General features: G+C 29.5%; 15 protein-coding genes across 15 annotated transcripts; 8 read left to right on the top strand and 7 right to left on the bottom strand.

Annotated features, from left to right (window-relative positions):
• Window positions 1-99: 99 nt before the first annotated feature.
• Window positions 100-264, top strand: NEPG_00199 (uncharacterized protein; the record flags this gene model as incomplete). The annotated part of the gene is made up of 1 exon (XM_013202578.1): window positions 100-264. The coding sequence occupies one exon, from the start codon at window positions 100-102 to the stop codon at window positions 262-264; it is 165 nt and encodes a 54-aa protein (XP_013058032.1).
• A 329-nt stretch (window positions 265-593) lies between these two features.
• Window positions 594-1899, top strand: NEPG_00200 (uncharacterized protein; the record flags this gene model as incomplete). The annotated part of the gene is made up of 1 exon (XM_013202579.1): window positions 594-1899. The coding sequence occupies one exon, from the start codon at window positions 594-596 to the stop codon at window positions 1881-1883; it is 1290 nt and encodes a 429-aa protein (XP_013058033.1). The 3' UTR covers window positions 1884-1899.
• A 692-nt stretch (window positions 1900-2591) lies between these two features.
• On the bottom strand, window positions 2592-5324 carry NEPG_00201 (uncharacterized protein; the record flags this gene model as incomplete). The annotated part of the gene is made up of 1 exon (XM_013202580.1): window positions 2592-5324. The coding sequence occupies one exon, from the start codon at window positions 5322-5324 to the stop codon at window positions 2592-2594; it is 2733 nt and encodes a 910-aa protein (XP_013058034.1).
• Window positions 5325-5700: 376 nt separating this feature from the next.
• NEPG_00202 (ATP synthase subunit) lies at window positions 5701-6665 on the bottom strand. The gene has a single exon (XM_013202581.1). It carries the CDS (start codon window positions 6655-6657, stop codon window positions 6013-6015), a length of 645 nt encoding a protein of 214 aa, XP_013058035.1. The 5' UTR covers window positions 6658-6665; the 3' UTR covers window positions 5701-6012.
• Window positions 6666-7194: 529 nt separating this feature from the next.
• Window positions 7195-8302, bottom strand: NEPG_00203 (developmentally regulated GTP-binding protein; the record flags this gene model as incomplete). The annotated part of the gene is made up of 1 exon (XM_013202582.1): window positions 7195-8302. The coding sequence occupies one exon, from the start codon at window positions 8300-8302 to the stop codon at window positions 7202-7204; it is 1101 nt and encodes a 366-aa protein (XP_013058036.1). The 3' UTR covers window positions 7195-7201.
• Window positions 8303-8982: 680 nt separating this feature from the next.
• On the top strand, window positions 8983-10241 carry NEPG_00204 (peptide chain release factor subunit 1; the record flags this gene model as incomplete). The annotated part of the gene is made up of 1 exon (XM_013202583.1): window positions 8983-10241. One exon carries the CDS (start codon window positions 8983-8985, stop codon window positions 10216-10218), a length of 1236 nt encoding a protein of 411 aa, XP_013058037.1. The 3' UTR covers window positions 10219-10241.
• Window positions 10242-10470: 229 nt separating this feature from the next.
• Window positions 10471-12390, bottom strand: NEPG_00205 (tRNA pseudouridine synthase D; the record flags this gene model as incomplete). Its single annotated transcript, XM_013202584.1, has 1 exon — window positions 10471-12390. The coding sequence occupies one exon, from the start codon at window positions 12388-12390 to the stop codon at window positions 10558-10560; it is 1833 nt and encodes a 610-aa protein (XP_013058038.1). The 3' UTR covers window positions 10471-10557.
• NEPG_00206 (uncharacterized protein) lies at window positions 12377-12577 on the top strand (the record flags this gene model as incomplete). Its single annotated transcript, XM_013202585.1, has 1 exon — window positions 12377-12577. The coding sequence occupies one exon, from the start codon at window positions 12377-12379 to the stop codon at window positions 12575-12577; it is 201 nt and encodes a 66-aa protein (XP_013058039.1).
• Window positions 12578-13050: 473 nt separating this feature from the next.
• NEPG_00207 (uncharacterized protein) lies at window positions 13051-14173 on the top strand (the record flags this gene model as incomplete). Its single annotated transcript, XM_013202586.1, has 1 exon — window positions 13051-14173. The coding sequence occupies one exon, from the start codon at window positions 13051-13053 to the stop codon at window positions 13945-13947; it is 897 nt and encodes a 298-aa protein (XP_013058040.1). The 3' UTR covers window positions 13948-14173.
• Window positions 14174-14498: 325 nt separating this feature from the next.
• On the bottom strand, window positions 14499-15072 carry NEPG_00208 (uncharacterized protein; the record flags this gene model as incomplete). Its single annotated transcript, XM_013202587.1, has 1 exon — window positions 14499-15072. The coding sequence occupies one exon, from the start codon at window positions 15070-15072 to the stop codon at window positions 14566-14568; it is 507 nt and encodes a 168-aa protein (XP_013058041.1). The 3' UTR covers window positions 14499-14565.
• A 36-nt stretch (window positions 15073-15108) lies between these two features.
• NEPG_00209 (uncharacterized protein) lies at window positions 15109-15759 on the top strand (the record flags this gene model as incomplete). Its single annotated transcript, XM_013202588.1, has 1 exon — window positions 15109-15759. One exon carries the CDS (start codon window positions 15109-15111, stop codon window positions 15757-15759), a length of 651 nt encoding a protein of 216 aa, XP_013058042.1.
• An 894-nt stretch (window positions 15760-16653) lies between these two features.
• Window positions 16654-17076, top strand: NEPG_00210 (uncharacterized protein; the record flags this gene model as incomplete). Its single annotated transcript, XM_013202589.1, has 1 exon — window positions 16654-17076. The coding sequence occupies one exon, from the start codon at window positions 16654-16656 to the stop codon at window positions 17074-17076; it is 423 nt and encodes a 140-aa protein (XP_013058043.1).
• A 16-nt stretch (window positions 17077-17092) lies between these two features.
• NEPG_00211 (uncharacterized protein) lies at window positions 17093-17365 on the top strand (the record flags this gene model as incomplete). Its single annotated transcript, XM_013202590.1, has 1 exon — window positions 17093-17365. One exon carries the CDS (start codon window positions 17093-17095, stop codon window positions 17363-17365), a length of 273 nt encoding a protein of 90 aa, XP_013058044.1.
• Window positions 17366-17476: 111 nt separating this feature from the next.
• NEPG_00212 (uncharacterized protein) lies at window positions 17477-17863 on the bottom strand (the record flags this gene model as incomplete). Its single annotated transcript, XM_013202591.1, has 1 exon — window positions 17477-17863. The coding sequence occupies one exon, from the start codon at window positions 17861-17863 to the stop codon at window positions 17477-17479; it is 387 nt and encodes a 128-aa protein (XP_013058045.1).
• Window positions 17864-18491: 628 nt separating this feature from the next.
• Window positions 18492-20889, bottom strand: NEPG_00213 (acetyl-coenzyme A synthetase; the record flags this gene model as incomplete). Its single annotated transcript, XM_013202592.1, has 2 exons — window positions 18492-19546; window positions 19603-20889. 2 exons carry the CDS (start codon window positions 20887-20889, stop codon window positions 18503-18505), a joined length of 2331 nt encoding a protein of 776 aa, XP_013058046.1. The 3' UTR covers window positions 18492-18502.
• Window positions 20890-20959: the final 70 nt, after the last annotated feature.

Here is a 20959-nt window from a genome sequence, read left to right on the forward strand (position 1 = left end):
ATAATAGTACAATAAGTAATATATATTACACATAGTACAATAAGTAATGTATGTTGTGTAATAAGTAATGATTAATGTGTAATAAGTTATATATTTATGATGATACCACCAGTCTCGTATGAGAATCCAATGGCGATATGTCAGTGTGACAACCCGCACGATGATCCCGACAAAACAAGGCCAGATCACAGATCCGTGTATCAACTACTGGCTAGCCACCTTGAGACATTCACACACTTTATGGAGAGACTCAAAGGGCATTAACAGCTTACTTCAGCACCAGATCTAACGCAGCTGTACTATTAATACTTCAAGTCTGCACAAGCATAGGCCAATTTCTAAATAGAATAAAACACCTTCCCTTTCACTCTCCTATATATCTTGGCTATGTATCAGAACAGCTACAGATATTACTCCTTGTGAACACGTCATAAATATCTATTACACCACTAGAATCAACTATGTTATATGGACATATTACAGTACTACAGTAGTATCATTAACTAACTGCCTTCTGCTGGCCATCATAAATGTATAATAATTACAGTTTGTATAAAATATTTTAATTTTTCCGTTTTTTTAAAAGCATAAATATGGAAAATATTTTATTTTTTATGGAAGGATATATTGATGATGAAGAATTAAGAATAGAATTACAGAAAGAAATCGGTCACAAAAAAGGAAGAATAGCACGTAGTGATATAGAAAAAATATATAAAATAATAACAGATATTAACAGAAAAACCCCAATATTTGAAGATTTACCAGAATCACTGACTAATTTGGCATATAATATATTTTACATGCAAATATATAATAGAACTCGGGTCTGTGATTATAAAGATATTATATTAAAAATCAATGACTCTATAACCCAAACATCTGAAATTATAGATATGATTAAAGAAGAAGCAGAGGCATTAGACAGTGGAAGTAAAAAAGAGGCATTTTATAAATTAATAAGTAATAATCATAGTATTATAGCACAATTATATAGGCATAGAAAGAATTTCTATGATTCTTCTATTAATGTACTGCGTGAGAAAGCAGACAGATCAGAACTAGGTGAAGAAATAACTTCAAAAGATGCAATACTTAAACTATATGAGTTAACTGAATCAGGAGAGTGTTCTAGATTACAGAGAGTGTTAGATATACTAATAAAACATGGTGATAAACTAACTATAGTTGATAAGAATGGAGAAGAACAATCAAATGCAAGTGATTTAAAGCTAACTGACGATGATATTTATTCATTTCAATTACTTGCAAGAACAGAACGTTCGGATTTTGATTCTTTTACTTATGACATTATAAATGGTTTAATTTATAATTTAATTCAAGTTCAAGATAAAGATAAAAAATTACATACTTCTATTGCGTGGTTATATTATACAATATATAAGATGTCTACTATGGAGCATGGATTTAGTTTAGGTAAAGATGAGAACAAAGATAGAATTAAGACATTCTTAGATCAACTGAAGAATGTGAAAATTATTGGTATTTTAGATAATAAGTCTATTCTAACGATATTAGGTGGGCACAGTAATGTATTAGACCATAAAGATTTTAATATTAGTAATTTTAGAAATAACGTAATTTCTGGCTATTTAAAATCAATAATATCTGATGTTTGTGGTATTACAGGCAAATCTATAAAAGAGAATACAAAAAATAGAAATGGTGGTACTATAGATACATCTAAAAACAAAGAAACAGGTGGTACTATAAATACATCTGGTACTACAATCAAAGGAATGCGCACTACAACTATAATATTTATTGCAATAATTATGATTGTTATAATGATTGTTTTTAGTATAATATTCTTATATCCTAATGAAACAAACAAAATTATGAATATTTTAAATATTATGTGAAGGCAAAAATGAATTTTGGGTTATTCGGGTTATATGTGGGTGTGCATGTTCGAGACTGATCTGCCAGTGTGCGAACACGTGCAGTGATCATGTTAAGATAAACGGCCTAGATATAAGAATAAGTATATCAAATTCAGACTAGTATCACATAATTAAACAAATCATATAACTATAGGGACAGTTCAGTGCATGGTCTAGTACTATTATGACTATGTGTACGTCCTTATACTATAATTATTATAATAAAGAGTATATCTTTATCTGTATTTATTTTTAGACTGTATTATCTGGGTAAGGATAGTGTTATACATTGTGTAATAAGTTATATCGTATTTGTTATACATTGTGTAATAAGTTATATAGTATTTATTACATGTAGTACAATAAGTATTATATGTAGTGTAATAAGTTATATTCATTTGTATATTATAATATATTGTGTAATAAGTAGTATTAATTATATAATGTGTAATAAGTTATGTTATAATGTGTACCAGTTTATTAAAATAAAATTAATTTATTTTTATATAAATATAATTTACACAATATGTAATAAGTTATAATCAATACGTAATATATATTGTATGTTGTGTAATAAGTTATATATATCTATATATTATTAATATATTGTGTAATAAGTTATATATCATGTGTAATAAGTTATATACTATTTATTATGTAGTATGTAATAAGTTATGTTATAATTTATTACTTATCCAGATATATCCGGTATGAGTATAAAACTGCTTTATATTTTCGTATACCAGAACTTTTTACACATAGTCTCATTTTTTCTTGTACTAATACTTGGTATACTGTCCTAATATATACAGGAGAAGTATCCCCAGTGTAAATAAGTGTAATACTATTATTATACACAATAGAATCATAACAGTACTTAATGATATTAGTGTACTTAGTCTTATTATGACAGGAAATACCTAAAAATATTAAAAATATTTCATTGGATTTCCTTATATGGCAATTACCGTTATAACGGATATTTTTTGTTTTTTTAACAATTTTTACTAATTTTTTAATATAATCAACTGTATTACCGTTATTACTTATACAGTCAAGTACACCCAATTTGATCTTTATAGGGGCGTATTTAAGCAGTTCATATACAGAATATGTATTAGGCCAGTCTAACCCTATAAAACTTTTAAACCATTGTGTAAGAATTTCTGGTGAGTTTATACTTATTAAATACTCAAGAATTTTAAGTAATTGTGTAATATGTATTGGTATATTTAAGTAATTGTGTAATAAGTCTAAGTGTAATAATTTCTTACACTCGCTGTAAATGCCTGTATAAATCACAATTGGCAGTAGAATACTTTGTACACAATGATCACTTAATTCTTCACTTCCTAGTATATTAGTAATAAATTGTATCGATAGTTTTGACTTTTTTAAATACACAATGTGTAATAAATAACACACCAAAATATCTTCCTTATAAAAAATATTTTCTATTCTGCCGCCAAGAAATAATCTGTCAACCTTATTTTTATCGTTATTTATAATTAAATTAACGGTTTCTATTAAATAATTAATATTGCCGGTATTTTCCTTATTTAGTAATCTTAACTGCATTTTTAAAAAATTTAAAAATAAAAAACCATAAAAATTTTTGTTTCTTTTTTTAACATAATCCACCTTATATCTAAGCCAATGCTCTGCCGTATCGGGTAATTGATGAATTTTTCTTTTTTCTGTATAAAAATCAATACCTGACTCATTTATATCCAATATAATCCCTTCTTCTTGTTCATGTGTTATAAACCTAATAAATATCTTACCGAATACATCATAAGTCTTATTTTTAGGTATGTTTAAAATACTAAAATTTTCTATAAAAATTTTTATATCTAAATCTTTTGTATTTTTGTTTTCCGTATTAGGAAATAAATAATAAGATTTAAATAACGGTTTTAAAAATTCTTTAGTATATAATTCAATTTCCTTATATAACATGCCAGTATTACCATATTTACGGATATTCTCCTTAAACATAATAAAATGCTTATTTCTTGTATGATTACTAGTTAGCTTAGATATAACCTCAAGCGTACTTATTATGCCTTGTGTATTAAATAATGCACTATTTTCATTAATTATACCATAAAAGGAAGAATTCCAAGTTTTGCCTATTTCAGTTGATAAATCCGTTGGAAAATAATTTTTTACTTTTTTAATAAAATTAATTAATTTAAAATTTGCATTTGGTAGATGATCAGTCGTATACTTATGAGTTATTGGGTTATAAGTTATGCACTTAATTAATTTTAATAACCAGATTCCACCTGTTGGTTGAATATATTCTCTATTTAGGGTTACATTCGGGTTATGCAATATAATTGGTAAATTATTTGAAATAGTCCTATTTTTATACTTTACTAATTCATTAACAGGAGAATACCTGAAAATTCTGTTGGATGGCAATACTTCTATAAAATATTTTTTATATAATGAATTTGCAAACTTTTTAGTATTACTTAATATGGAAATATCCGTTTTTTTTGTATTTTTAGTGGTATAAATAGGCGTATTCATACACTCATATAATAAATCGTATACTGTCCGTATAAAACCAAGCATTTCTTCTTTTTTTGTGATATGCTCATATATATACGAATAAATAAGAATCTTTGGATTGTATAAAAATTTTGCAGTGTAAAAATTTTCGTATGTTTCAGGTTCAGTGTAGTTATATTTTTCTATAATTGGATTATTTCTGTTATTTATGAAAAAGTTTATGATATTTTTTGTTTTTTCTTGTTTTACCGTTATTTCTTCGTTATTTTTAATGAATTTCAGGTGCAAATCAATCATAAAATGTTTTTCTGTTGAATTAAATTTTTTTAGTATAAGAAAATCTTTGTCATTGATTTTTTGTACAAAAAGGGAAATATTCAATCCTTCAGAAATTAAAAAAAGTGATGCTAATACTTTGTGTACATACGGTAATATATCTTGGTGTTTTAAGAATATAGTTAATCCATCTGTTAATCCATCTGATAAGGGAGTATTAAATTTATCTGTATAAGTAAACATATTAATTAATGTATTATGATACTCTTTTATGTATTTAAATCTTTCTTCTCCCTTATTCTCCCTATCAAAATAATCATAATAAACATCTTTATAAGGGTATCTTTGGTATAAAGCATTATTAGAAGAGTCTTTGTAGGTTTGTACAGTTGATTTAATCTCTATTTCTTCTGCGTAGTTCCTTTTATTGTATATGCCACCACTTTCATACAATAAATATGCCATATCAAAATTTAGTAAGCTATGTGTATTAATTAATATCCATTTTGTTAGATATTTCTTGACTATTTCATTATTTAATAATTCTATTTCTTCTGGTGATAATAATTGTGTTGTATTTACTGTTATTATAGATATTAGCAGTAATAATAGTTTAATTTTCATTTTATTTCATATAATAAAATTTTAATATATATTTTATAACTGATATTTCCTTATATAGATATTTTTAATTATGACATAAAATAAGAAATTTTTGTTTACTATTTTATTTTTTATGATATGTCAATACATTATACATAATATATAATAAATCATAAGAATATTTAGTGTATTGTGTAGTAAGTTATGTTGTATTGTGTAATAAGTAATGTTATAGTGTAAAAAGTAATAGATATTTTAGTGTATTGTGTAATAAGTAATAGTATAATCAATAGATATTTTAGTACAATGTGTAATAAGTAATAGATATTTTAGTGTAATAAGTAATAGTATAAGTAATAGAATATAATACATGATGTGTAATAAGTAATAGATATTTAGTGCATTGTGTAGTAAGTTATGTTGTGTTGTATAATAAGTTATGTTGTATTGTGTAGTAAGTTATGTTGTATTGTGTAATAAGTTGTAATAAGTTCTGTTATGTATAATAATATTTAGTGCATTGTGTAGTAAGTTATGTTATGTTGTGTAATAAGTAATAGTATAATCAATAGATATTTTAGTACAATGTGTAGTAAGTTATGTTGTATGTGTAATAAGTTGTAATAAGTTCTGTTTACCTATATGTATTATTGTACATTGTGTAATAAGTTATAATAAATTTAAATAAAAAACCGTTATATAGAACTATTTACTTATTATTACTTAATTTAGTAAATATTATCTTCTGGATTATTGGTTGAACCTTATCCCCTGCACACCTTAACCTCTCTAAATAACTATTATTAACTAAAACAGTCCTCTCCTCATCCCGTATAACTATCCCACCAAGCATATCCTCATTTAATGGTTCTATCCTGTAGTCCTCTCCATTAAGAAGGTTTTTTACAATGGATTTGTTTTTTTCTTGTATATGGATTATCATTTCCTTTTTAGGAAATATATAACGGTATTTTTCAACGGTTTCTTTTACTAATTTTTCAGTTAATAAAGAATTTTTGCACTTTTCTGCTGCAGTGTTTAGAATCCTGTTTATCGTGTGCTCCTTCTGCTTTGCTATACTAAGACAGGCCTTTGCCCTTAATTTCCCTACTGCAATGGTCTTATCCATCTGAATCCTGTGCATCTCCTCCTCTCTCATTTTATTTATTTTTTGTGTGCTTGTCACGGCCAGCTCAGAGACTCTCAGTCGATAATCCTCATTTGCTTTGATTTTTATTTCTTGTGTCTTCTGCTCTGCTTCCTGTTGAATGAATTTAAGCATTCTTCCCATGTCCCATCCATCAACTGCGTATTTTCTGCCTCCAAGTCCTTTTGTGAGTGGTTTTCCTGTCATACGTAAATTCTAAAACTTTTGGAGTAAATAAAAATTTTAAATTTTATTTTTATAGGAGAAAATTAACCAATAAAGAATAAAATATAAAATACATTGTGTAATAAGTAATACTTAACACACAGTATATAATATATTATAACTTATTACTACTTATTATACATAGTAACATAACTTATTATACATAGTACAATACTTAATAGTCTATTACCATTATATAACATAACTTATTACACATATAACACACCTTATTACTACTTAATACACATAGTACTATATATTATACATAACTTAATACACATATAACATAACTTAATACACATAGTGCATAACTTATTACCACTTATTACTCTATTACCACTATATATTATTACTTATTACTCTATTACTACTTATTACTACTTATTACCACTATATAACACACCTTATTATTACTTATTACTCTATTACTACTTATTATTACTTATTACTCTATTACTACTTATTATTACTTAATACATATGAATATTCTAGAATTTATTACTTTATGTGTTATTAGTTATTCAGGTTACCTCCTTTTTACTATCTGTACCACATCCTCATCCACTAAAATATGCTCCTTGCCAACCCGCTGTGGTACGTGCTTTACACTGTTACCCCAAACAATCGCATTCTTGAACTCCCCAAGAATCCCCCTGTGAATAGAATTACAGAAGTCCTTTATACTGCACTTACCCTCCCGCATAACAACCGGTGCCGTATAATCAGGTAACTGTCCCCTGGGCTTAGTAAACACCCTAATTAACCTTAACTTAGCCCATGAGGCCTCTAATACTTCATCTAAATTCCACTCCTTATCAGCACATATGGGCACAGAGTCCTTTAACTGACTAATTACCTCTAATTCCTCATACGATACACTGTCAATCTTATTAAGTATGTATAAAGCAGGCACGTACACCCGGTTACCCTCAATTACATCAATTAAATCATCAGCAGTTGCATCACACCTGAACATGACATCTACATTTAGTGTCCGGTACTCTTTAAATATCATACGGATACCCTCCTCATCTAAATGCGTCAGTCTACAGGATGACCGTATATTTACACCACCACGGTCTCTTTTTGATATTGTAATGTCTGGTGGTGACTTATTCAGTCGTATGCCGAACCCTTCTAGCTCCATTTCTATTTTTCTTTTATTAGTGAGTGGTTTAGTTGCATCTAATACTATATATATAAGTGAACACGTCCTGGCTACAGCAATTACTTGTTTACCCCTACCACGGCCATCTTTTGCTCCTTCAAGGATTCCTGGCAAGTCGAGTATTTGCACTTTTGCTCCGTTATAATGAAGGATGCCTGGAACTGTGGTTAGTGTTGTAAATTCATAATCTGCTACTGCGCTGTACGTCCCTGTTAATTTAGTCATGATTGTACTCTTCCCTACAGATGGGAACCCTACAAACCCGATTCTTGCCACTCCTGTTTTTGCTACATCAAACCCTTCTCCAGATGATCCTCCACTGCTTTTAGTTGTAAGTATCTCCCTCCTTAATTTGGCTAATTTTGCCTTTAATAGTCCCAAATGGTTTGCTGTTGCTTTGTTTTTCTGGGTTCTTGCCATTTCATTCTCTATTTCTTTAATTTTCTCTACTACGCTCATCTGAAAAATATTTTACATGGAAGGAAATTTTAATAAGAAATACAGTTAATAAATAATAATACACTATATGTAATAAGTAATGCATTATGTATAATAAGTAATAATAAGTTATGATTAATGTGTAATAAGTTATGATTAATGTGTAATAAGTAATGCATTATGTGTAATAAGTTATGATAAGTCATAGTATATGTGTAATAAATAGTAATAAGTTATGATTAATGTGTAATAAGTAGTATAGTGTATAATAGAATATAATAATGTATGTGTAATAAGTAATACATTATGTGTAATAAGTAATAATAAGTCATAGTATATGTGATAGAGTAATAAGTAATAGAATATAGTACTAACATAGTAATAAATAGTAATAATGTATGTGTAACAAATAGTAATAAGTTATGTACACTGTGTAATAAGTAATAGAATATAGTAATGTATGTGTAATAAGTAATAATAAGTCATAGTATATGCAGTATAAGTTTTGTACATTGTGTAATAAGTAATAATAAGTAATAGAATATAGTACTAATAGAGTAATATATAATAGTATATGTATAATAAATAATAATAAGTTTTGTACACTGTGTAATAAGTTTTGTGCACTGTGTAATAAGTATTAATATTTTATTTTTATTTTTTATGCATACTGTAATAAATTCTGGCTTTTTTTATTCTGTATGGAGAAAGACCAGCAAACAGCTGAGCAGTTAGAAGTAGAAAGATGGAAGATGAAAAAACTCTTGAAGTACTTACAGAATGCAAGAGGAAATGGGACATCCATGATATCCCTGATACTCCCACCAAAGGATCAAATATCCAGGGCTAACAAACTCTTAGTGGATGAGTACGGGACAGCCTCAAACATAAAAAGCAGAGTTAACAGACTCAGCGTACTCGGAGCAATCACATCAGCACAGCAAAGACTAAAATTAATCACAAAAGTACCTGATAATGGACTGGCACTGTACACAGGAACAATCCTGGAAGACTCTGGCAAGGAGAAGAAAGTGTGCTTTGACATAGAGCCAATGAAGCCCATTAATACGTCACTGTACTTGTGTGACAGCAAGTTCCACGTACAGGACTTAATAAACTCATTAGAGGATGATTATAAATTCGGGTTTATAGTGCTGGATGGACACGGGGCTTTATTCGCAGTACTCTCAGGTAACTCAAAAGAGGTCAAGCAGAACATATCCGTGGACTTACCAAAGAAACACGGCCGTGGTGGCCAGTCCTCAGTTAGGTTTGCTAGGCTTAGGTTAGAGAAGAGGCATAATTACCTTAAGAAAGTCAGTGAGATAGCCACACAAGTGTTTATATCCAGTAATAAGCCTAATATACACGGACTCATCCTGGCAGGGTGTGCTGATTTCAAGAGTGACTTATACCAGGCAGACTTCTTTGATCAGCGGCTTAAAGTGAAAGTGGCTAAAGTGATTGATGTGGCATACGGTGGTGAGAATGGACTAAATCAAGCGATAGAGCAGTCAGAAGAAGTCCTTCAGAATATAAAATTAGTGAGTGAGAAGAGGACAGTTAAGATGTTCTTTGATGAGGTTGTCTCTGGGTCAGGGAAGGTTTGTTTCGGTGTGGATGAGACCATGGGCTGTTTAGAGATGGGGTGTATGGAGGTGTTAATCATAGACGAGTCATCTACAATAAGACGGGTTGATCGGGGTGGGTCTGTGGTGTATGCTGCTGATTCCAGTGAGGGTGACTTACTGACTGACTGGCTTGCAGAGAATTACAGGAAGGTTAATTGCAGTGTGGTATTTATATCTGACAAGAGTCAGGAAGGGACTCAATTTATATCTGCATTTAATGGGATTGGAGGGATTCTTAGGTATAAAATGGAGATGGATGATAATGCGTCGGAGATTGAAGATTTCTCAGATGCAGATATTTTTTAGATAATAAAATAAATTATAACGGGTTTATTAAAATTTTTATAAAAAATATACAAAAAATATACATAAATAACGGATAAATAACGGATTAAAATATAATATACATAAATAACGGATTAATAATATTAATATACATAAAATATACATAAATAACGGATAAATATGTATATAAATAACGGTTTAAAATATAATATACATATATAACGGATAAATAGATATAATATATATAAATAACTGAAATTACCATTTAATTGTATGACTAACCAGTTTATTAATAGGTTCAAATAGTTCTCTTCACTCCTTAAGTACTCCTTAAGACCTCTTCTATTAGTCAGTGGTGTATTACCACCCTATCTCTACTACACCATTGCAGGTAAGCTCCTTTATAAGCATAGTGGCATACACACCAGGTGGTAAATCAAATGAAATCTCTAAGTACCTGAAATTAATAACGGAATAATTCAAATTTTCAGGTATAATAATGGCCTTCCTGTACCCACCAGTTAAACCAACCACTTTCTCATGCTTACTCGCACCAATCTCTTCAATGGGATATAAAGGTATCACTGTATTACTTATATTGGGAGTATCAGATACTGTGACTAATTGGTCTATCTGCTGCTTGCTTGTTATAGACCCTATGCTTACACCTGTTATATACTCATTATTACGTACGCCATTAATTAGTCTCTGTTGTAATACGTCATTGAATAGTTTGCTCTGATAACTGTGTAAGTAGATCATTCTTGTTTCTCTCCTTATCCTGCTGAATATTATTTTTGCAGGAATTTTCTTCTCTAATGAATAAATAACGGTTTTTTCTGTTTGAAATTTTCCTGGTAGGGTATTCCTCGCATCAGAATACTTCTCCTGGTGTAAATACGTTAGTGCTTCTTTTACTCTGGGTGAATTCTCTAAATTTCCTAAATTTTCAATGATTTTACTAATTGCGCCTTTGAAATCCTTCTTTATAATTAACTCCCCTACATCAGGATTACTCAGTCCATAGCCAAACCTTTGATTTCCATAATAATTCGGAAATCCTTCTACTTTTAGTAAGTTAATTCGGTCCTCTAAATTTTTTATTTCGTCCGTTATTTCTTCCGTTATTTCTTTATTTTTTATTTCTTCCGTTATTTCTTCCGTTATTTCTTTATTTTTTATTTTGTCCGTTATTTCTAACCGTAAATAAAATCTGTTTTTTTCTAAATCTCCTAATTGTATTTTTTTTGGTATCCTTTCTATATTCGTAAGTATAATTGTATCCTCCGTTATAGAATTAGTTATGTCCTTGTACTGGGCATCTGTCTGCTCAGGTTCTGTTGAATTATTGTACTCTGCTGTAATCCTCCTTATGTCCTGTATAATACTACTTAGTGGTAGTGTGCTTATTCCACTTAAGTCACTGAGCCCATTAAGACTGTCCTGGTGTAAGTCCCTGGTACACCCTGAGAATAATGAATTTATTTTATTAACTGAATCATTATCAGGTATTTTTAATAATTCTGAAATATCTTCTGGGGTTATATTACTACTTTTGGTAATACCGTTATTACTACTTTTGGTAATACCGTTATTATTAATAAAATTTGCTAATTTATAAATATTTAAATACGGTACACCTGTTACACTTATCCTCTGTGTAGTAATGGCTTTCTTGTCCTTGTTCCCTGCATAATTTATCTGATTACTCTCTAACCTTAATAACCTGGCTAATAACTCCACTGAATCATTCGTTGTCCTCCCTTTCTTAGTAAGAGTCACTGCATACGTGCTCATACTGTGATGAGTGTCAAATATGACTAATATATCCGTATGGCCTGGTGTGACACTCACTGATTTCGTATATATAAATGGGTGCATAGAATATATCTTATGAACCTCCTCCCTGTCCTGTTTCTGTTGTATACCTGTGATCCTGCATATAATACTGACTGTCCTCTCTTTTATACCGTATATATCTGTGAGTAGTTTATGCTGTACGCCTGGTAAGCCATCTAATAGTAATATATTACTGTTGGATATATTTCCTATGCTTAGTAATGAGTTATTTATACCTTCCCTTACAATAAAGTCCTTTTCATTCTCTTTTAATACGAGTTTTATTGGAATTCCTTCATTAAGACATCTTCTCCATGCAAATTCTTTCATTTTTTTATAAATGGTAAAGGCCATAAAAGGAGCACTAATTGAGTGTGACCCATCTATTAAGCAAATAATAATAAGACTCAACAGAGAAAGTAATTTTATAATACAGGAGATAGATGACAATACATTATTTATAGATAACAAGTATATAAGACGGATTGAGGAAGAGACAGAGAGGATGCTAAGCTATATAGTAAAAAAGAATTTTGAATAATTATTACATATAGTATAATAAATAGTATTAAGTAGTAATAGTATAATAAATAATAATAGTATAAATAATAAAATATAATGATACATGTGTAATAAGTAATGGGTAATAAAGTAATAAAATATAATAATATATGTGTAATAAGTAATAGGTAATAAAGTAATATAAGTAATAGGTAATATAATAATACATGTGTAATAAATGATAAGTAGTATAATATAATGATATATGTGTAATAAGTAATATATATTGTACTATGTGTAATAAGTAGTATAATATAATAATACATGTGTAATAAATAGTATAATATAATGATATATAATAATACATGTGTAATAAGTAATAAATAGTATAATATATTGATATATGTGTAATAAGTAGTATATATCTATATTATTAAGTGGTAATAGAGTAATAAATAATAGTATGAGACATATATTATTATATATAGCATATTAAGTATTATATATTATACTATGTGTAATAAGTACTATATTGTGTATTGTATATTATTTATTATACAATGTGTAGTATATACTGTACTATATATATTGGAATATTTTATTATTTTTTTATTAATGGCTTATAATAGAGAAGTATTAAAGTTAAAGGATTTCCAAGGTGATCCATTGGAATATGAAGAGTTCTTCAGAAGAATCCTTTATAATATGAATAGTACAGATATACAACATACTGAAATAGTTAATGACCTGCTTTTCTTATTTAATACTAACAGGAGTAGTACAGTAATAGAATGTGCTATTAAGACTTTATACGCTATGTGTATAAAATTATCACCAAGTATGATAGTCCCTGTGATAGAGATAGGCAGTGTATTAGAGACGTATTCCTTATGTATTAATAACTACACAGAAATAAACCAGAATGAGTACACAGCCTGGATAGAGTTAGTAAGACTTATTACACAATCTACTATAATTCATAGAGAGTGTGTATTTATTATGGTATGTAGAATAAGTTTTATTGAAGAAATAAGAAAAATGGTAAAAATTTACTTAAATGAAAATATTTCAATTAATTCAATTAAATTATCAACGGTTATTTTGAAATATAAAAATATTTTAAATGAAAATGAAATATTTTTATTACTAAAAAAGTACATTACTCTATTAGGAAATAACGACATTTTTATATCTAAAGAATCTTCTTTTTTTATTAAAGAATATTCTAACTGTAATAATATAGATATATACAGTATAATTAAAGAAAACCAGTTAGATATAATCGATTCATTAGATAATTACATAAGGGACATATTCCAGCACTTGCCATTACTTACTAAACAATGTGTAATAAGTACACTAAAAACCACAAATTTAATTAAAATACCGTTAGAAATAAAAATATTTTAAAAATAAAAACAAAAGATAATAATATATCAAAAAAGACCGTTAGATATATATTATTAAATGAGGATACAGTAGAAAATAATCATATAATCAATATTAACTTATCAGATGATTATTACAGCAAGAAAGACTTATCACACTTATTAACAGAAAGTAAACCACACCCATCCTGTATAGAATATTAATACAATAACTTATTACACAATGTACATAACTTATTACACATAGCATAATAAATAAACATAACTTATTATAACTTATTATAACTTATTACACAATGTACATAACTTATTACACATATATTATTATATTTATTACTTATTACACAATGTACATAACTTATTACTCTATTAGTATTATATTCTATTACTTATTACACATAGCATAGCATTTATTATACATATATTATTATATACTATACTATTTATTATACAATGTACATAACTTATTACACATATATTATTATATTTTATTATTTATTACACATATATTATTTTATACAATGTACATAACTTATTACTCTATTAGTATTATATTGTATTTTTATCTTATTATCTTATTTTATCTTTTTATTTTTATTTTTTATTATCTTATTTTATTTATTACACATAGTATAATATATTATGGTATATATTTATGTATGTCCTCTGGGGGTGTTATTAAATTTACCCATAGCTTTAATTTGTCCTTTATCTCTTCTAAAATGACTTCCCCATCTGGTCGGTCACTCTTCGCAATTATTATTTTTTTATTTTTATTTTTTATTATTATTATACTCGCATTATTATACTTATAACACACTCTGTCATATATCCTAACCACCTTATTGGTACACCCTAACTCACTCATAATATACTCTATATTATCACATATATAATTACTACTAAACCGTCTCCTGTATAAACACTTCCTGGACTTATTCTTATCTGCTGGATATATTATACTAAATATACTATTACTTATACGGCTATTATCATTATGTTCTGTATTGCTTATTATTACTGTATACCTGCTTAAATAATAAATTACTTCTGATACTCTCTCATGCACACACGCATCCTCAGATAACTTTATGTACTTGATTAAGTAATCACAGTCCATGGGTATACCACACAGTAAATATTCCATATAAAAAATAGAAAATTCAATCCATTTTTATTTCCCATGCATATTCCACAGGAGAGTAGTTTATTCTCCTTCTTCTCTGACTTAGACACATCAGAACAGAAACACTCAGTAATTGGTAGGACAGGCAGTTCATTAGGAGTACTTGCTAAAAGATTCTTAAGATTATTAAAAGACTCACCAGAATATGAATTAGATCTGAATTATGCCGCATCAGCACTAGAAACCCATAAAAGAAGACTGTATGATATAACAAATGTATTAGAAGGAGTGGGTTATATAAAGAAGAAATTAAAGAATAGCATACAGTACATAAAAGATAAAGAGAATAATAAATGTATAAGCTGTGGTGGTATATCACTAACCACAGGAAGAGAGACAGAAGAAGTCAAGGAGTTATTACGTATAGAAAGAGAGATAGATGAACAATTAAACCAAGTAAACACAGAACTACAAATACTAGCAAACCATGAAGAGAATATTAATAGAGCATATGTAACATATACAGACTTAAAGGAATTAGACAACTCAGTAGAATCATCATTATTTGCCATTAAAACACCACCAGGTACATTTCTTGACTTTCCCACTTCTAATAACCCAGAAGAAACCATCCTTACACTCACATCACCAAATGAGAAGATCAATGTATATTACTTACAAGATACAATTGATTCTATTACTAATTAAATATACTAAATATAACTTATTATACTATTATTAATATACTAATAGACTAATGTATACAGGTATACTAATAGACTAATACATGTATACATAGTATATACAGTAGGACTAATATATATACAGGCACATAGTATATACATATAGGTATACTAATAGACCAATGCAATACCTTACTATTACTATTACTTATATACAGTACATATATACTACTACTAATACCTTACTACTGTGTATATACTATATACTATACTACCTATATATACACTACTATTATTACTGTGTATATACTACTATATACTACTACTTATACCTATTATCCCTTACTTATATACTACTGTGTATATACTACTACTTATACCTATTACTTATACTTCTAATACCTATTATATGTATACTAATACCTTACTACTACTGTGTATATACTTCTACTTCTATTCCCTTTACTCTTCTCCTTCTATTATCCCTTTATTTACTTCTCCTTCTACTTATCCCTTTATTTACTTCTCCTTCTGCTGCTTCTACTACTCCTTCTCTGTTCATATAAAGATATTAAATTATAACACTGGTCAGAATACTTCTAATCCTTCCTCAACAGATATTCTGGAGGATATTCAATAATTCATCAAAAGAGACAGAAGTGTAAATATACTTACACTCCTAAATATCTCTAACCTTCTAATTAAAGAATTGAAGTTGTTCTTCCTCATTCCAGTATCGAGCGAGCACTATTTTGTAGTAACTCGGATAGCATACTTACTATACAAATGATTCTGTAAAGTATCGCCTCACTGAAAAATATTTTCGCATGCGTATTTATAGAAAATAAAAATAAAAAAAGACTGTTTCCGCATAAAATATAAATATAAAAAATTAAAAAATAAAAAAAAGAACTGTTTTATGCTACAGGAGACGTACAGGAATTTCAATACGTGCTTATTTACAGTGGCTGGTACGCCCCTGCCACTGGATGATAATGAAGAGTTATTATACATAGGGTATAACATAGGATACTCTATCACAGTGGGTGAAGGTGGCTTATTCAGTACTTATAGTCATATTTCTAGTACAGGTACATTATTTATTACTAATTGTAGATTAATTTATATACCAAAAACACCAACAACAAATTTTTGTTCATTCTTCTGTAAGACAAATGGTATTATAAATACAACAGTAAAAAGTAATAATAAAATACGGTTAGAGATTTCCTTATTTGGTAATGTAATTAGCAAATTAGATTTAAAAATGAGAGATAATTTATCGGCTACACTTTTAGAAGTACTTAAATTATCACAGGACTATTTGAACTCCATTCAATGAATTATAAAATTTATTCATGGAGTTAGAGATAAGCAAGGAAGATATTGAGAGCATAAAGGACTATTTAAAGAGGAGAGGGAAGGGGATGGCCTGGGTTGGGTATTCATTAAAGAGAAGGCGGTTTATTGAGTACTGCACTAATTATTTCTTCTTAGGGGGGGACACTTTATACAGGAAGACTGGGCATGGGTCCGAGAAAGTAATTGGACCAATTAGATTTGGTAGGTTTATGGAGGAGTGGCCTAAGCGTATGGTATATAAAAAGCATGAGAGAAAAACAAGAACATAATGAAATATAATGAAATATTTCCATATTTAGTAATTTTTAATTAGTATACATTTCCATATTTGGTAATTTTTAATAAAATAAGGATGATTAAACTATAAATAGTTTTATTTTTTAATCTAAACATGCTAATGAGAGTCCTCTGATCCGTGAATCTCTTCCTTCCTGATGGTTACTCAGTATGACTATCTGTACATATGCACAGTATTCGTCTATTGGTATGGTTATAATAGGCATTTTGTCTGTTATTACTGTGCTTTTTAGTCCGCTTGCCATTTCCCGTGTCTTTCCGTATCTTATTTCTATATCTTTAGGTATATAACTCTTGTCCTGTGTATGGCCTAAGTTCATCCTTATACTGACTAACTTCTTTATCTGGTTAAAGTCTATTTCTATGTAATGTGGAAGGTTTCCATCTGTGTGCCAGAACTGTTCTAAATTATCACTGAAGAGTTCTTCTAGTCCATGGCCTGGCTTATACGTACTTAAACGGGCCTCCATAAAAATAAATTATAAGACACTGTATAATAAATTATAAATAATACACAATGTGTAATAAGTAATAAATAAAATAATATATGTGTAATAAGTTGTATACATTGTGTAATAAATAATGTATAATCAGTGTATAACTTAATAATAAATGTGTAATATATGTTTAATAAATGTGTAATAAGTAATGTATAATCAAATAGATATTGTGTAATAAGCAATAATATATGTGTAATAAATAATAGTGCATTGTATAATAAGTTATGGTATATGTGTAATAAGTAATAGTGCATTGTATAATAAGTAATATATATTGTATAATAAGTTATGCTATATTGTGTAATAAATAATAGTGTATTGTGTAATAAGTAATAGTGTATTGTGTAATAAATAATATATATTTAGCACACTGTGTAATAAGTCTTGTGCATTGTGTAATAAGTTATGCTATATGTGTAATAAATAATAGTGTATTGTGTAATAAGTCTTGTACACTGTGTAATAAATAATAGTGCATTGTGTAATAAGTCTTGTACACTGTGTAATAAGTAATAGTGTATTGTCTAATAAGTCTTGTACACTGTGTAATAAGTTATAGTATTAATTATATATTGTCTAATAAGTTGTATACATTGTGTAATAAATCATTTATTTAGCAATACTTGATTTAGCAAATGTGATCGAGTCAGGGTTGATGCACGTACTTATATCTCCGACCTCCTGTCCCTCTAATACTTTCCTTAGTACCCTCCTCATCATCTTACCAGTACTTGTCTTAGGTAACTCAGGACATGAAATGATCCTTTTAGGGTTAACAACCGACCCGATCCGCTTCCTTAAGACAGACTTAATATCACTGAATACGTCAGTGTCAGATACATCACCCGACTTAACTATAAATATAGTAACACCCTGGCCAGTCACCTCATCCTCCTCTCCTAATGCAGCTGCTTCTGATACACCAGTCACTGAGCATACGACACTTTCAATCTCTGCTGTACTTAGTCTATGACCAGCCACATTAATTACATCATCAATTCTGCCTCTGATCCAGTAGTACCCATTTATATCTTTAAGTACTTCATCACCCGTATAGAAATATCCCTTATACTGGAAATAAGCACTTTTATACCTGTCATGGTTCTTTACTATAGTCCTAGCAATACCAGGCCAGGAACCCTTAAACAGTAAAATACCAGTCTCACCAATTACTTCAACCACACCATCAGATGGACCAACAGCAGAAGCAGTACCAGTAGCACTACCAGCACCAGTACTACTTATACCACTAACACTACCAGTACCACTAACACTACCAGTACTCATACTACCTGTACCTGTACTACTTATACCACTAACACTACTAGCACCTGTACTTATACCTGTACCACTAACACTACCAGTACTACCTGTACCTGTACTACTTATACCAGTACTTATACCTGCACTACTTGTACCATCACCTGCACCCGCACTGCTTGTGCTGCCTTCATTGCTTGTGGTGTGCAGTCCGTCCTTCTTCATGACTATCGGTTGCATGCCAAAGAATGGGAATGAGGCACTCTCTGGCTTGTACTCAGAAATACTTATAAGCGGTGACAGCATGACACCACCGGCTTCTGTCTGCCAATACGTATCTATGATCGGAAGGGTCCCATTCCCGAAGTACATCGAAAACCACACATACGCACCCTTATTAATTGGCTCACCAACTGAGCCCAGTACACGTAATGAGGATACGTCTATACGCCTAAGTCACCTTCTGAATTATACTTCTTGTAGTAATTATCCTTATTGAATGTGTCTGTTATGCCGTGTGTGAATATAGACCGGTTACTGATCGGTGAATTAGGCACGTGATCAACAGCAGGGGATAAGTCGTTATTAGACTCAGTTATATCGTACGGTTTGACTAAACAATCAGGTAATGACTTCTGTAGTAGCCTAATAACAGTGGGTGCAGTGTATAAATGCGTTGGTTTAATCCTCTGTATAGACCTAAATAACCGTAAGGCATCAGGGTATACGGGGACACCTCCGAATACGACCGTAGTGATACCGAGTGTTAATGGACCGTATAGTACATAAGAATGACCAGTAATCCAGCCTAACTCAGCCGTACAGAAGAATCTGTCACCCTCCTGTATATCAAAACAGACTAGTGTGGTTAGTGCAGCGTATAATAAGTACCCTGCTGTACTGTGGGATAGTCCTTTGGGCTTGCCCGTACTGCCACTTGTATACAAATGGAATAACGTGTGCTCGGATGGGACGGGTACGCAGGGAATATCCTGGACGGATAAATTTTTATTTTGTGAAATATTTTCTAATGTGTCCAGCGTACTTACAGAGTTTTTTAATTTTAAAAATATTTCACCTGAAATATTTTCTTTATTAAAAATTAAAATACCTTTTAATAACGGATTTTTCACATTATTTTTAAGAATCTCAACGGAAATTACAACATTATTTAAATAATCAATTTTTTTACCACCCCTGTAAGTATAATCAGCCGTAATGAGCCATACAGAATCTGAGTCCTCCATGCGCACAGAGAGACTCTCTGCACTAAACCCACCGAATACGACCGTATGCGAGATGCCCAGCCTAGCACATGATAATGATATAATTAATGCATTGGGCTCCATGGGCATATATATACATACAGTGTCACCCATTTTTATACCCTTGCTTATTAAATAGTCACTGTATATAAGTACTTGCTGTAATAGTTCTTTATACGTAATGTGTAATATATTCTCGTTGTCATCCTCATGAATAATCGCAATTTTATCAGGGTTAGTCAGTGCATGCCTGTCCACTGCATTATAACACGCATTAATTTCACCATCCTCAAACCATTTAATACGGCAGGATTCTTTATCTTCTGTGTGTACGGTGGTGAAGTCCTTTGAGAAATTTAAGAGGATCCTGGCTTGTTCTTTAAAGAAGTCTTCTTTATGCTCAATACTTCTTACATATTGTGTATTATATTCTGTTCTTAATTTCTTTCCATGTGCGTATACTTCCCTCATGTGAAACCAAATTTATTTCTGAATAAATACATAAAAATTTTTAATTGGTTTGTTTATGTGTGGGTTTATT

The sequence above is a fragment of the Nematocida parisii genome, assembly GCF_000250985.1.
Source record: "Nematocida parisii ERTm1 unplaced genomic scaffold supercont1.1, whole genome shotgun sequence".
NCBI lineage: Eukaryota > Fungi > Microsporidia > Nematocida > Nematocida parisii.

Coding starts and splice junctions, on each gene's coding strand:
- NEPG_00202 (XM_013202581.1), bottom strand. CDS start 6,657: ATGACAGGAAAACCACTCACAAAAGGACTTGGAGGCAGAAAATACGCA.